Source organism: Hirundo rustica, chromosome 16 (assembly GCF_015227805.2).
Source record: "Hirundo rustica isolate bHirRus1 chromosome 16, bHirRus1.pri.v3, whole genome shotgun sequence".
In the NCBI taxonomy this organism is placed as follows: Eukaryota; Metazoa; Chordata; class Aves; order Passeriformes; family Hirundinidae; genus Hirundo; species Hirundo rustica.
Genome location: NC_053465.1, coordinates 3,500,483 through 3,513,074, shown reverse-complemented (window position 1 = coordinate 3,513,074; position 12,592 = coordinate 3,500,483). Strand labels below are relative to the sequence as shown.

General features: G+C 41.8%; 1 protein-coding gene across 3 annotated transcripts in view; it reads right to left on the bottom strand.

Moving 5' to 3' along the window:
- GNAS (GNAS complex locus) overlaps window positions 1-12,592 on the bottom strand; it is a 131,093-nt gene that overhangs the window by 25,054 nt on the left and 93,447 nt on the right. For all 3 annotated transcript variants that reach the window (XM_040079655.1, XM_040079656.2, XM_040079657.2), the window contains one exon: window positions 10,970-11,067. In XM_040079655.1, the coding sequence (XP_039935589.1) occupies window positions 10,970-11,067 (98 nt within the window). The remainder of the gene's footprint in view (window positions 1-10,969; window positions 11,068-12,592) is intronic.

The following is a 12,592-nucleotide window of genomic DNA, read 5'->3' as shown; positions in this document are numbered from 1 at the left end:
GTTTGGTTGGGGTTTTTTTTAGTCTAATGAAAGCAGTTCTGCTTTGACCTGTCCAATCCTGCCTGGTGCTGTTTTCCCTGCCCGAGCTCCGCGCAGCTGCACAGTTCACACCGCGCCCCGGAGAGGAGACGGCGGGGAGGGAAAAGGGAAAAGGGGCACGGACGGGCTGGAGAGAGCTGCTGAGAACCCTGAATGCTAACACACTGCTTGGATCAGAGCAGCTCAGCTCCGTGGGAGAGAGGTGGATAGGGAAGTGCTCCAGGAGCAATGGAGAAGGGCCAAGGATCCCACCTAGCAAAGAGCTCTCTGAGAGAGCACCGAGGAATTCTGGTATTTTTAAAAGTACTGAAACAGCCCCATTAATCACAATAAAGCAAGTTATAATCTGGCATGTTCTTCTCCAAAAAGCTTTTTAAAACTGGCCATTTTAATTACTGTTTCCCTTGGTAACACACTGTGGTACTAATGAGTCTGTTGTACTTTTAACCTCACGTTAAAGACTATTCCACACTTCATACACACCACACACCTTATTTTTGAAACAAATATGGGTAGAGAATTAGAGTCAGCATTGAAAATACACAGATAATGTACTGATAACTGCATTTTAATGAGGCATGGTAAGATCCTAGAGCCTGGAATGCCCATTTGGGGACTATATCATGGTAAAACAGGAGATCTCTAAACCCGTCCTCTCACCCCTTCCCTTCCACCAAGCCACTTCATCGTGAGATTCAAGATCAAGAATCTCGATGACAAGATCTTGATCAAGATTCTTGATGACATCACAATACTTCTTGGCATTAGAACCATGAAAAGATTGATCATCCTTCATTCACATGACTTCACTTAAAACTTTACACTATCCAAAATCACCCAAGGGTTTTTGCAGATGTGAGCTTTTATAATCCTCTTGAAGAAGAGCTGGATCAAAACACCAGTTTACAAACCGGGAAATTATGTTTCACCCAAGTCTGGCCTCGGACAACAAAATGTGTGTATCCTAAAGCAGCTCAGCTCCCTGGGACAGGGGTGAACAAGGAGTCCTCCAGAAAAACAAGGAGAAGCCATTCCAACCCAGGGAAGAAAAGCAGTCTGCACACTTAACTACAAACTACGCAGTTCTTCTTCATGGCACACACACTGAAGTTAGGGAGAGCTAATGAAAACATCAGAATAAAACAACAATCAGGAGGCGCACCCTTGAGACTCAGTTTGATGAAAGAATATCCAGAGAGCAGCCACACTTTATGAAGCTGCAAGAAAACTGTCTCGCCAGACACAAAGCTTCACAGTCCCTTCACACACCTCCTGATCTTCTAACATTACAAATGTGTAAATGAAGTCCCTCTTAGACACCTTGACAGCAGAACTGCTGGACAGTGTGGTCCTCAGAAAATATGCAAGTATTATCCACACCAGCAATAAACAAACAAACAAACAAAGCAGTTTTACAATTGTGGGGATTTTGTACGTATATTGCTATTTTCATTCATTTATAAAAATTACTTAGGGTACAGAAGGATCTCTTTTTTGAAAAACACGCATCTCTCAGCCAAGATCCCACAGCAGACCAGGCCACCTGACCCGGGCTGGATGTGGCTCCTGCCAGCACCGCGCTCCTTCCCCAGCCCAGGAGCCAAGGCTCCTTCCCTCCCCCAGCTGCAGAAGGCTCCTAAAAATAATCCTTTGCCAGCTTTTACTCAGACTGCAGTTTACATGAGCCCTCTGGGGGAAGGGGAACCTTGCAGAGTACCCCAGGCACTCACTGAAAATTTACTGGGCAGCCAACACGGTTCAAGTGTAAATGATCATGCAGACACTGAAACCCCTCACTTCCAGAATGAGCACATTACAATTGAGCTTTATTGGTGCATATCCTTCTCAGAGACCTAATTAGTGTACCACAACACAAATACAGTGAACCGAGATTTATATTTAACTACAACAACTTATTTTAACACGTTTCAGCTACAAAATCAATGTATAATATACTACAGAGTAATCAGTTCAAAATCACAATGCCTATCAATGACATCCTGCTACAAAATTACTCTTAATCGCATGTAAAATTAGCCAGCAATTTCTTTCAGTTTATTTAGAACTCAGTCACATATTAAAAATACTGTATTTAAACTCCCTTAAGCTCAGCTTCGCTTTGAGAACTTCACCTAATATGAGCTTAATCTACTTTTTAATTTTCAGCCTGCCCCTCCTGAAGTCAGGATTTTATGACCGTGTTCTCTGCATGCAAGCACATGGTCTCAATAAACTTTTGAGCCTGCTGGTAAATTTATACCAAATGTCCTCCAGACATCTTTGTCAGGGGTCCCTAAAAAACAGTAACTTCAGCAATACCTGTGATTGCAGGCAAGCACCCAGACAAAAGAAGTTTAAATTGAAATCTCCGGTGAAGGAAAGGCTTTGGCGTATCACCGAACAGTGGAGCTCACAGAAGAGGAAAACAAAGGGGAGAACGTGCAAGTCAGCAGCATCCAGGGCTCCCTCTCCCCGGGACTGGCAGTGATGGAGCTGCAGTGCTTCCGCCCAGGGAATAATTGGGAATCGAACCTGGTGCTTTCACACTGTACCAGCAAATGTACTGGCCTCATTTCATCCTTGGATCAGGAATTCTCTGCTGCCTTTCAGAACACAGTTGCTTTTATTTAATTTTCAAAAGCAAGTCTTAAATGAGGTTTACAGTAGGTCTTTTTAGGTCTTAAGTTTGATAAAAATATTCTCCTAATTGTCATCCTGTAAGATGACATCCTCTTGAGATGTTCCTTTTCTGCAGCAGTGCAGCTGAGCCATGAGAGCTCTCAGAAAACCCTCCCGTGCTCCAAAAGCCGTTGTGCCTTCTCACGGGGAACACCAGAAACAGCAGCTCCCAAGGTCAGGCAAAAAGCTCCAGCACCCACTCACCCACCCAGGCAAGTGAACTGCAAAATCCTACAAGTGTTGGTCACACCTGCTTCAGGATGTGGCTCTCGGAGCACCAGGGATGCACATCATTCCTGCAGCCCTGTCCTGCTGCAGCAGCCTCTTCTGCAGCTTCCACAGCAGCAGCAGCCAGACCCTGCCAGCCCCCCCAGCCAGTGCAGCACTGCATCCCACATCAGCTTCCCAACCCTCCAAAGCACGTCATCCACCCAGGAACGACGCTCCGGCCTCACACGGGCCGTGCAAAAATGATGCACCCAATGCCACGCTCTTCCTTGTTTCCTCAAGTGTTTATTTATAGCTTGCCCTGTGTTTTGTGCCTGCAGATCTTCCTCCTGGCAGGAGGGATTCCTAAGGAAGGCTGCTCCAGCCCCTGTGGAAGCCTTTTATTCTTCTTTCTCTCTCACACTGAATTGTTTGTTCGAATCACAGCTCAAAACTAACCTCGTTCAGGGCTTTCTCTGTTTGCACAAAGGGACCTTGCAAGAGCCTGGGAGGGGGAGTGAAAATTCATTCTCAGGAGCTACTATGAGTTGTAGGAGTTGCTTGGATTGATTCTCACCGTTTGACAGCTCTACTGTTTGACCAGTACAACAATCCAACACTGTTAGATTGTTAAGTCCAATACTCACAAGTCAAGGTGCCATTTGCTCTGCTTTATAATAAGCTTATGTGAATTTTATGGTAAAACTGAGCATATTTTTTATATTAATGGGTAAAACTTAAAAAAAATACAGAAGCCTAGTACACCCAAGGTGCATGACAAACTTACGGTTTACAGTCACAATTCCTCCTCTTATTTAACTTCTCACCTTAATTCATTCTGACCAATTCATTAATGACATTCATTCATTCATTCCCAGTTGAGACTGACCACTACCTGTCTTCACAAAAACCAGAGGATTGAAGGATTACTGTGTACACAACAATCTACCATTTCACTCATTCCAATTTTCTCAAAACATTTGAGCAATGCGATTACAGAAGTTCCACCTGCAATAAACTATTTCAAGGTGAATTTGTTGCACTTTCCTTACCAGAAAAAAAAAAAGGTATATTCTCTGCCTGGTGAAAATAAGATTAAAAATACAGAAAAACTAGGAGTATCATTGAGAGATCCACGTACAGCAAAGCCAAACCCAAGGATCTGGAGCTTTCAGCATTTCTGTAGCTTTGCCAACTGTCTGACTCTCAGCATGTGTCAAACCCCACCAAGCACAGGGGCTGTCCTCAGTAAAAGCACCGCAGGCGTGCTCAGCTCTGCACGAGCTGCCCAACGCGGCTTCACTGCCCTGCTGGGATCTCCTCACCCCAGGAATGAGGCACCACGGGCAGGATGAAAGGCTGCAGAGCACCACGCCGTCAGAGATACCTGTGAGACCTGTTGTTAACCAATCCACTCACAGGAGGAGAGTTTTAACATCATCTACCTCAAGAGAGTTTCTATCAGCGTGGATCCAGCCTCTTGAATTTTTCTTAATCTTTACGATCATGAAAGAAAAATAGAATTGTGTAGTAATGTTGTGGTAGTTGCTGCATTTAATGATCTTACGGAACAATGCGACATACTAATTTCTTCAATACATTATTTTGTCTATAACAACACTGATGATTTGCTCAGAATGGATTGCACATTGAGTCAGGGCTGTGAATACACATGATTTTTTTTTTTTTTTACTACTATATTATTAGTTGTTTGAAAAAATATTGGTTATTTTAATTACATGGAAAATGACTGATGAAGCCTCAAAACTTCACAATCAATCAATCAATCAACAAAAGTCAACCCAACACAGCTTCTTGATGAGGAGCTTGGTGGCAACTCTGTACCTGTTTTGGTAGCACTAACCCCAGGTCAGTTTAGCTTCAGGCCCAACGTGCAAAGCCAGTATTGTTCACTGATTCTCATTTGATTACAAACTTGTACCTATCAACAGGAGACCAATACAATATTCACAGCATCTCCTCAAAAAGCCTCAAAATATGTTTTTTCATACATTTCTACCATATTCACTCATACTATAACTTATTGCCACAACAAAAACTTTTGAGGATGGAAAGAAACTACAGTGGGAAGGAATGAGGAACCTGCTGCCATTAAAATGCAGAAAATTAGTGAGAGTTTAATTAACCAAAGGTTTTGGCTTATATTCCATCTCCTGCTGTATCCCATTGCAACTCCTTCCCTTTACCCACAAAAAAAATTCCACTGCATTTGCATTTGTAGGTTTGCAGAGAACAGAACCACAAAAAACAAAGCAGAAGCCTGAACAGGTATCAGAAATATGTTGACTAAGAATTCCAGACACTACTGAGCCAAACAGACTTGAAAGCAATTACAAAAATATGCATCAGGTATTTGTTTAAAAAAAAGCTCAAGATTACTTTCTTTTCCCTTTTGGAAAGAGAAATCCCTGGGATTAGGCATATTTTGTCATTTATCTGTATGTTTAGAATCACTTGGTGATGCAAGCATAATATTCTTTATCAAACAACACAATTTGCCATTCCTAGCACTAGTAACAAGGAATCTGTTCTCCTTTACTGAATTATTTTTAACTCTGTTAATTAACATTATGAGTATAGGCCACCCATCAAGAAATTTGGCTAAAGAACTTCGTCTGCAGAATTCTGGACTGTAGCCAAATACTTTTAGTACAGAATTATCTTCTGACGATGCATCACTCCTAGGTTTATACAGCAATACTTACTTATACATCTACATTCTTTGGTAATAACAACTTTGGTTTCAAAGCCGACTAATAAAGTAAAATATTAATGGAGATACATCCTGAGCAAACTACACCCTGGACTCCACTCCAGTGTTCTCCTCCAGATGACTAAAATGTCTTAGTTTGTTATCTAACCCTGCCTTCACCGCACTCTCCTGATGTTCTTCTGACACGAAAAATAAAACTCCTCAGTTAGAGGAGCACAGCAATCTACTGACCAAATCATGTGGGCATCTGCTTATGATCTCAGAAAAAAATTACTATTTTAAAGGCAAATTTTATTTAAGTAAAATGCTAACATTCATGTCAAACTTTGAAAAATCCTCTTGATCCAGTGCAAGCCTAACCTTAACAAATGTTGTGCATGCGAATTTTGTCCGAAACAAAGAAAGAGCTGTTGTGAGAGCAAATCCATTCACACGTGAAAGCAAATGTACAACACCCATTTCCACTGAATCAGGCATCCATGAACACTAGAGTTTATCCTTAACCCTTGCAGGCATTAGCAAGCGATACATTTAAACTAAAAGGTGAAGTCTGAGTATTTGGACACAGGACTGTATCAAGAAATTGAGGAAGAAGTTCCAACCCAGCTTTTTCATGCTCTACAACCAGGTCAGCCCTGCCTCCAGCTGAAGGCAAATCCTCAGTATTTACAACCAGCAGGGAAAGGAAGTTGCATCTGCAGCCAAAGGCCAGAAAGGAGCTGGCACATTCACAGATGTGTGGAACGGAGGAGAAATAAAAGCAGCACATGAATGAAGGCAATGAATCCAGGGGGCTGGACGTGGCCGAGGGAGTAGAGTGAAAGTGGAGGCAGAAATCAGATTCCTGGAGCAAACATTAAAACCCCCTGACAATAATTCAGGGTGATGCAATGGGCATTACACAGACCTCAAAAGGCCACGGTATGACTTCTTCAATTCTTTGTATTTTGGACTTGTAAAGGTCTTTCTGCCATTATGGCCCATTAACTTTGTATCTTCCTTATTGGAGCACATAACTCATAACATTCAAGCAACCTATTCCAGGACACCTTTTGGGTTATCTTGCTTCATACTGGGATGTAATTTATTTTGAAGACAGAAGAGTTTATCTAGGGTTGAGTGTAGCTTGAATTTATGATTAGCTGTGACAAGAGTGGGTACATGTGCTGGGTTCATAATCCATTTACTGGCTAAATTTAGGTAATCTGGTTTTCAGAGCACTTTCAAGCAGGCACATCCCTGCTATTGACAGTCAGCAAGAGGGCACACACGTGGAGGAGCTGGGGATAATTCAGCTGTTACATATTTGGACTCTTGTTGGTAGTGACTTCACTGAAGTCATACAAAGACAGGAGTTACTGTGCACCCCATCACGCACCTAACACCCCGCTGGACTGCAGAAAATGTATAGCCTGGGCTGTATTTTTTTAATTGAAATTTAACCTTGTTTAAAACATGATCTTCTATTCCCTCAGGCTGAAGATGAGCAGGGAAAAGACCCTAATTCAGTTACCTCTAAGCACTGTGGAATAGAGTAACGCGGATTTTGTAATCAAGACCAAAAATTAGGAGGTAGATGATCTGGGTCTACTCTTTGGCTTGCCAAGGAATTCACACAGCAGTAGGGAAGCTCATCAGTATTATTCCAGCGAAAGGGGACATGAATATTCTTCTTCCTCATGGAAATGTTTAACAAAGTAATTGTTACTGTCCATAAGAAGCTCATGTATGCCAGGAATACGTGCCAGGGAAATTCCTGCTGTTCAGTGTGAGCGCTCAGAGGAGCTGGAGACAAGAGAAACCACTCTGTCAAACTCACACTGAATGGAAAGAAATTAAAAGGAAAAAAAAAGTAATAAATAAGATGGATAAGAAACTAGACTAATGGTACCCCTGATAAATCAGGCACTATTTAAAAAGGTGAGACTTTGAGCAAACACACTTTACTGCATGTTCCATGAAGGGAACTTTGTCATGAAGAGAAATCAACATGGAAGAAAATCATTAAGCGCACAGATTGGGGCTCTTAACTGCTCTCTGCAAGTCTGCAAATCCAGAAATAAAACACACCATAAATCTTAATAAAAACATAAAGAATTCACAACATCAGAAATTAAAAAGCCTGTGTGTCCACATGTGCTGATCCTTCAGCAGCCCCGCACAGCAGTTGGCTAATAGCTGCACTCCCTGCCTTTCTTTGATAAGTATTTTAAAAACAAACATCTTAAAAAATACTCCTCATAAAACCCTTCTGGAGGAGCCTGGCACAGTTTCAAGGTATCAGAGAGGCTCTGCTGGTGCTGGAGTTCCAGAAACGTGACTGTGCACCTCCAGAGCCTCCTCCTTCCCCGAAATGGCAGCGCAGGAGAGGAGCGGGAGGCAGGAAATAGCGTGAGAATGGGCTCCCTCGTGCTGCTTCCAGCCCTTCCTGACATCCAGGGTGTGAAATGGGCTGCAAACACTGTCTCTCACTTTATTTCCTTTTCCACCCCAGCCAAAACCAGGAAGTACCGGCGAGGAGATTCGCAGGGAAAGCGCAGCGTAAAATGAAGCACAAAATCAAATGAGTGGCCAAGGCTAAGCAAGGCAAGAATTCAGGGATTTGTGGGCACAGCCTAATATTAGCAACTCCAGAAAAGCCACTAGAAGGCTCATGCAGTACCCAGGCTCTGCTCTTCATTTGCTGAGTAGTTAACCCAAAGGCTCCTGACATCAGTGCGGGTTTCTTCAGGCCATCCACAGGCTTTGGGCAAGACCTGCCAGGACAGCGTGGGCACCCTTCGTGCCCTCACGCCACAAACAGCATGGGGGACGTTCCTAGGGACAGATCCTGCCCACTCTGACTGCTCTGCCAGGTATTAGTGAGGCTTTAAAACCAGAGCTGCTCGAATGAAAGCCGAGGTAGAAGCATTGGCAACAAGAGCGCTTCAAAGAGATCGCGTTTGTTTGTGTTTGACAAACAGCCTTTGGCACATCCCAGTGGAAATGGCTCCTGGATTTTTAATAATAAGTAATATATTCTAAATAAAATGCGACCCTGTGCCTTCAGGGGAGTCATATGAAGGATGGTAAATAATTTAACACTGTTTGGGATTTTCTGTATTCTAGACACTTCTGTGTTCTTCTGTTTATTATTAGCCAAGAGCGGGATCACATGGCAGCTTCATACAAACACTCTGTGTACACCGATGCAAGATGCAAGAGCAATGAAATTTGGTCTCCTCGCAGATAAAGCTCCCTCCTCACCACTGAAATACAGAGACAAACTGGTGACAACGTCACAGACCATGTTCTAAATGCAGAATTGAAACTGATTTCTTAGGCCAGTTAAGAAAAGGGAAACAAGCCTCCTTTCCTTTCTCTGCCTCTCAAGACTGTAAAATATGCCTGGGCAGGAAGTACAGTAAAGCTCACGATGAGCAGAGGCAGCTACTCTTTCAGAATGAGCAGGGCTCCTCTACAGTGACATTTGCATTTAGCCAGTGAGCTTGAGGATACAGGGCAGGAGAGCAGAAGGGCTCCCCAGCAGATGAGGTTACTGGCCAGGCCTCCCAGCTTCACACCTCCAAAGATCACAGCTGCAGGGAAACGAGAAGCTAGAATGGTACCTGTGGCCTTTGGCAAAGTCTTTTCTCAGCCAACACAACCAGAGACTCAGTGGAGCAACAATAAGTGTGTAATAATGTCACTCCTTATGGGAAGACACTGAAAGCTGTAGGGATGCAGAAGGAAGCATTGTACATTTAATTAGAAAGCTCCTTCTGCAAGACTATAGTGTCACATAAGTTATCATATTTAATAAATATTAGAGTGATTAAAATATTTTTAGAAGAAGACAGCAACTTTTATTTCACTTTCTTTAGGGGGAAAAAAAAATCTAAGTTGTCAGCAATGTTCAAAGTTTATTTTTGGCTCGACAGCCCATGATGTAGAATTAAGTGTTCCACTAGATGGAGCAGGATGGTAAAGCCATCATGAGGGCCACCTCCCCTGCTGATCTATGGAAAAGTCAATGTCCAGGGATGATAAGATTTTCAGCTTTCTCCAGGGCAGAAAAAGGGCAACACAAAACCCTCTTAGTGCTCAACAATTTCCTTCTTCCCAGCACAGAAGCTATGAACAAACACTAACGAGAAACAAACCCAGCTTTCACTCACTTCTATCAATTTTACACCAGAAACACAAAATTCACCCGATGCTTGTCTGAAAACGAAAATCTCTGTACTTTTTTATTTTGTAGCAACTGAACTTGCAAAAAGCTCCATGCCAAATGATCAAACATTAGTCACCTAATGCAAAAGACATCGTTACACATCAAACAAATTCACTCTGGAAACAATGGCAAAACTTCAAAGAGGCTCCTACAGACCTGGAGCTGTGCAAGGCATAGTAAAATTATCTCTCTTGTCTCTTTTCAAACAGAGCTAATTGTTGATTTACCTTTAAGTCTACCTAAACAAACAAACAAAAGAACTTTACAGATTTTATTTCATCAGATGTTCCTTAAGAGATGCAGTACTAGACAAACTGCAGTTGCCATCATCGTGTGAAATGAGAAACCTTCATTTTCTTGACCATTAAACCTTATTTCAGCTTCTCCAAAGGAAGTAGAGAGAATATAAACTAACAAAGGACAGTTTTTTAACCATTAATATTTCAAATTTAAGTCCTGCAATTCCCGAGTATGCACAACAAAAGTACCAGGAATGGTCACAATTAACTCAAGCACCTTGCCATAAAAAATCCTAAGCCACAGTATATTGCTGGATGTGATAAATAACTGCAAACATGAAGCAGACTCTCAAGACAATACTAATTATCCCAGCAGTATAAATACCAGAAGAGAATGATTCTTTCTCAGATATGTGCATGAAGGCACACAAGCAGAACTCTGGTGACTGATCACAGGCTGCCTCCCATGACTGTCACTCCCATCTCTTTGTTTCCAGTTAAACAAACTGCTCTAGAAACCAAAGTGACAAATGGGTTTATTTCCCACCAACATTCTCTCCAACTTACTGCAGCACCGGAAGCTGACATCTGGAAAAGATGGGCCAAGTGGAAGAGATAGGAAATTTGGCCTTGGAGACAATAGAACTGTCCCCTCATTAAAGGGCCTTATTAAAGCCTTTTGAAAGACCTTTTGAAAGCATCCGTGAAGTTTTCAGTGCGGATACTAACTGAAAACCAGCTTGTCCCACCTCTCTGAACAGCTGAATTCATTATGCAGCACACATTCCCCTTCCAGGGATAAGGAAAAGCAAGCATCAGGACACCAAAGCACTGCCACTCCCCGGTCACGATACTCACTACTGTGCACAGTCAATCAGCTGGTACTCGTTGGATCTCTCGTAGCAGGCTTTCACACCTTCATCCTGCCAAAGTGTTTTTGTGTGTTCGTAAAACTCCTGAAATGGGAAAACAGTGTTATGGAAACAGGTTAGAGATGATGAGAATCAGCAAATAGTAATGGATCATTTTGATTCCCAGTGAGCAGGAAATTGAGCACGTTTAACAAAAATCTTTTTGCTTTAGAACCTCACTGCAAGTTCAGTTGGCTTTCTGAGTTTGACTTCAACACTCTCTAACAGTTAACTGCTTCTCAACCACTGACTGAATCCAACCATCTGCTGTAAGAAGGGGTTAATGCCTCATTAATGACAATTTCGTTGACATTTTTAATAATCAATGCTATTTGGTAACATTTGTTCTTTAATTTGTGGTCTCTCTGTATTTTACATTTATGTGACTATCATGATTTTTTTTTTTCTTCAATGAAACACTGCTTCTCTGTAATTCCTACATGAATGATAACGATAATTAAGTTTTACATGACTTTGCAAGCCAGCAAGGATCTTCAGGGACTATACAGACTTCTGTATCTTACTTAACTTTGCACCACTTTCGTAAATTTATTCTTTTACAGTGTAAAGACACTGAACTACAGAAGAAAGACAGTGATACAAGGCTAGATCATGTTTAGTCTCAGCCTTAAAAACGAAAAGCCAAGATATGAAAGCAGACAGCCAAAAATGCAATGCTTCACTTTTGCTGAACCTGTAACACAAGCTGACAGCACAAGTAAAAGCTCTTTCACTCTGCATATGAAAAATGCACTTTGGCTCCAACAGTGCGTGTGCAACACAGGACTGAACTCCTGGCCGTCAGTCTACGAACTCTGAATACATTTAGAAAGAACAGCAGCAGCCTGGTGACTAAAATACACACAGACACCACTGTGGGCATTCCTCTGATCAACAACCATGGGTGTTCCTTGGCTATCTCTCAGAGCTTTGAAGTGTTTTGCATAAAATACTTTCACTCTGATTTTAAGTGGCAAATAATTAATTTTTTTAATCCAGGCCAGTGTAAGACCTGTAAAATAGTTGCTGTGTATATTCTGTGTCCCCCCACCTTTTTTCTTTACAGCAGAATTATTTTAAAGAAGAAAAATGCGTTATTTTTGCTGCTTCAAGGTTCTTCCATCTCTTGGGATATCAGCCTCTCACATTCCTTTACTATCAATGTAGTACAGAGAAAGGGGACACATTCCAAAGTTTCACTTTGAAAAGAGTTAAAAAAATAATAAAACTCACATTCCTACCAGAATCTTAACTAACACCTGAACGGCAGCAGAACACTAAATCCTTTAAATTGCATCTTAAAGATGCATAAAGGCATCTTACAGTAAATTTAGTGATGCTGATTTTCAGAGCACCCTCTTCTTGGCAGGTATAAGATGCATATGTGCTTGTGTGATCACACAATTACGAGTATCAATGATGGAAGCAGAGCATCAGATGCAAATCTGATTGTCCTTTTATTGCTATTAAGTATTCCCTAGATGCAAATACACAAAAATGAGAGTAAACACAAAATACACATCTAAATTTTGTTCTGATTTCTTTTAAAGAGATTATGATGTTTATCTAT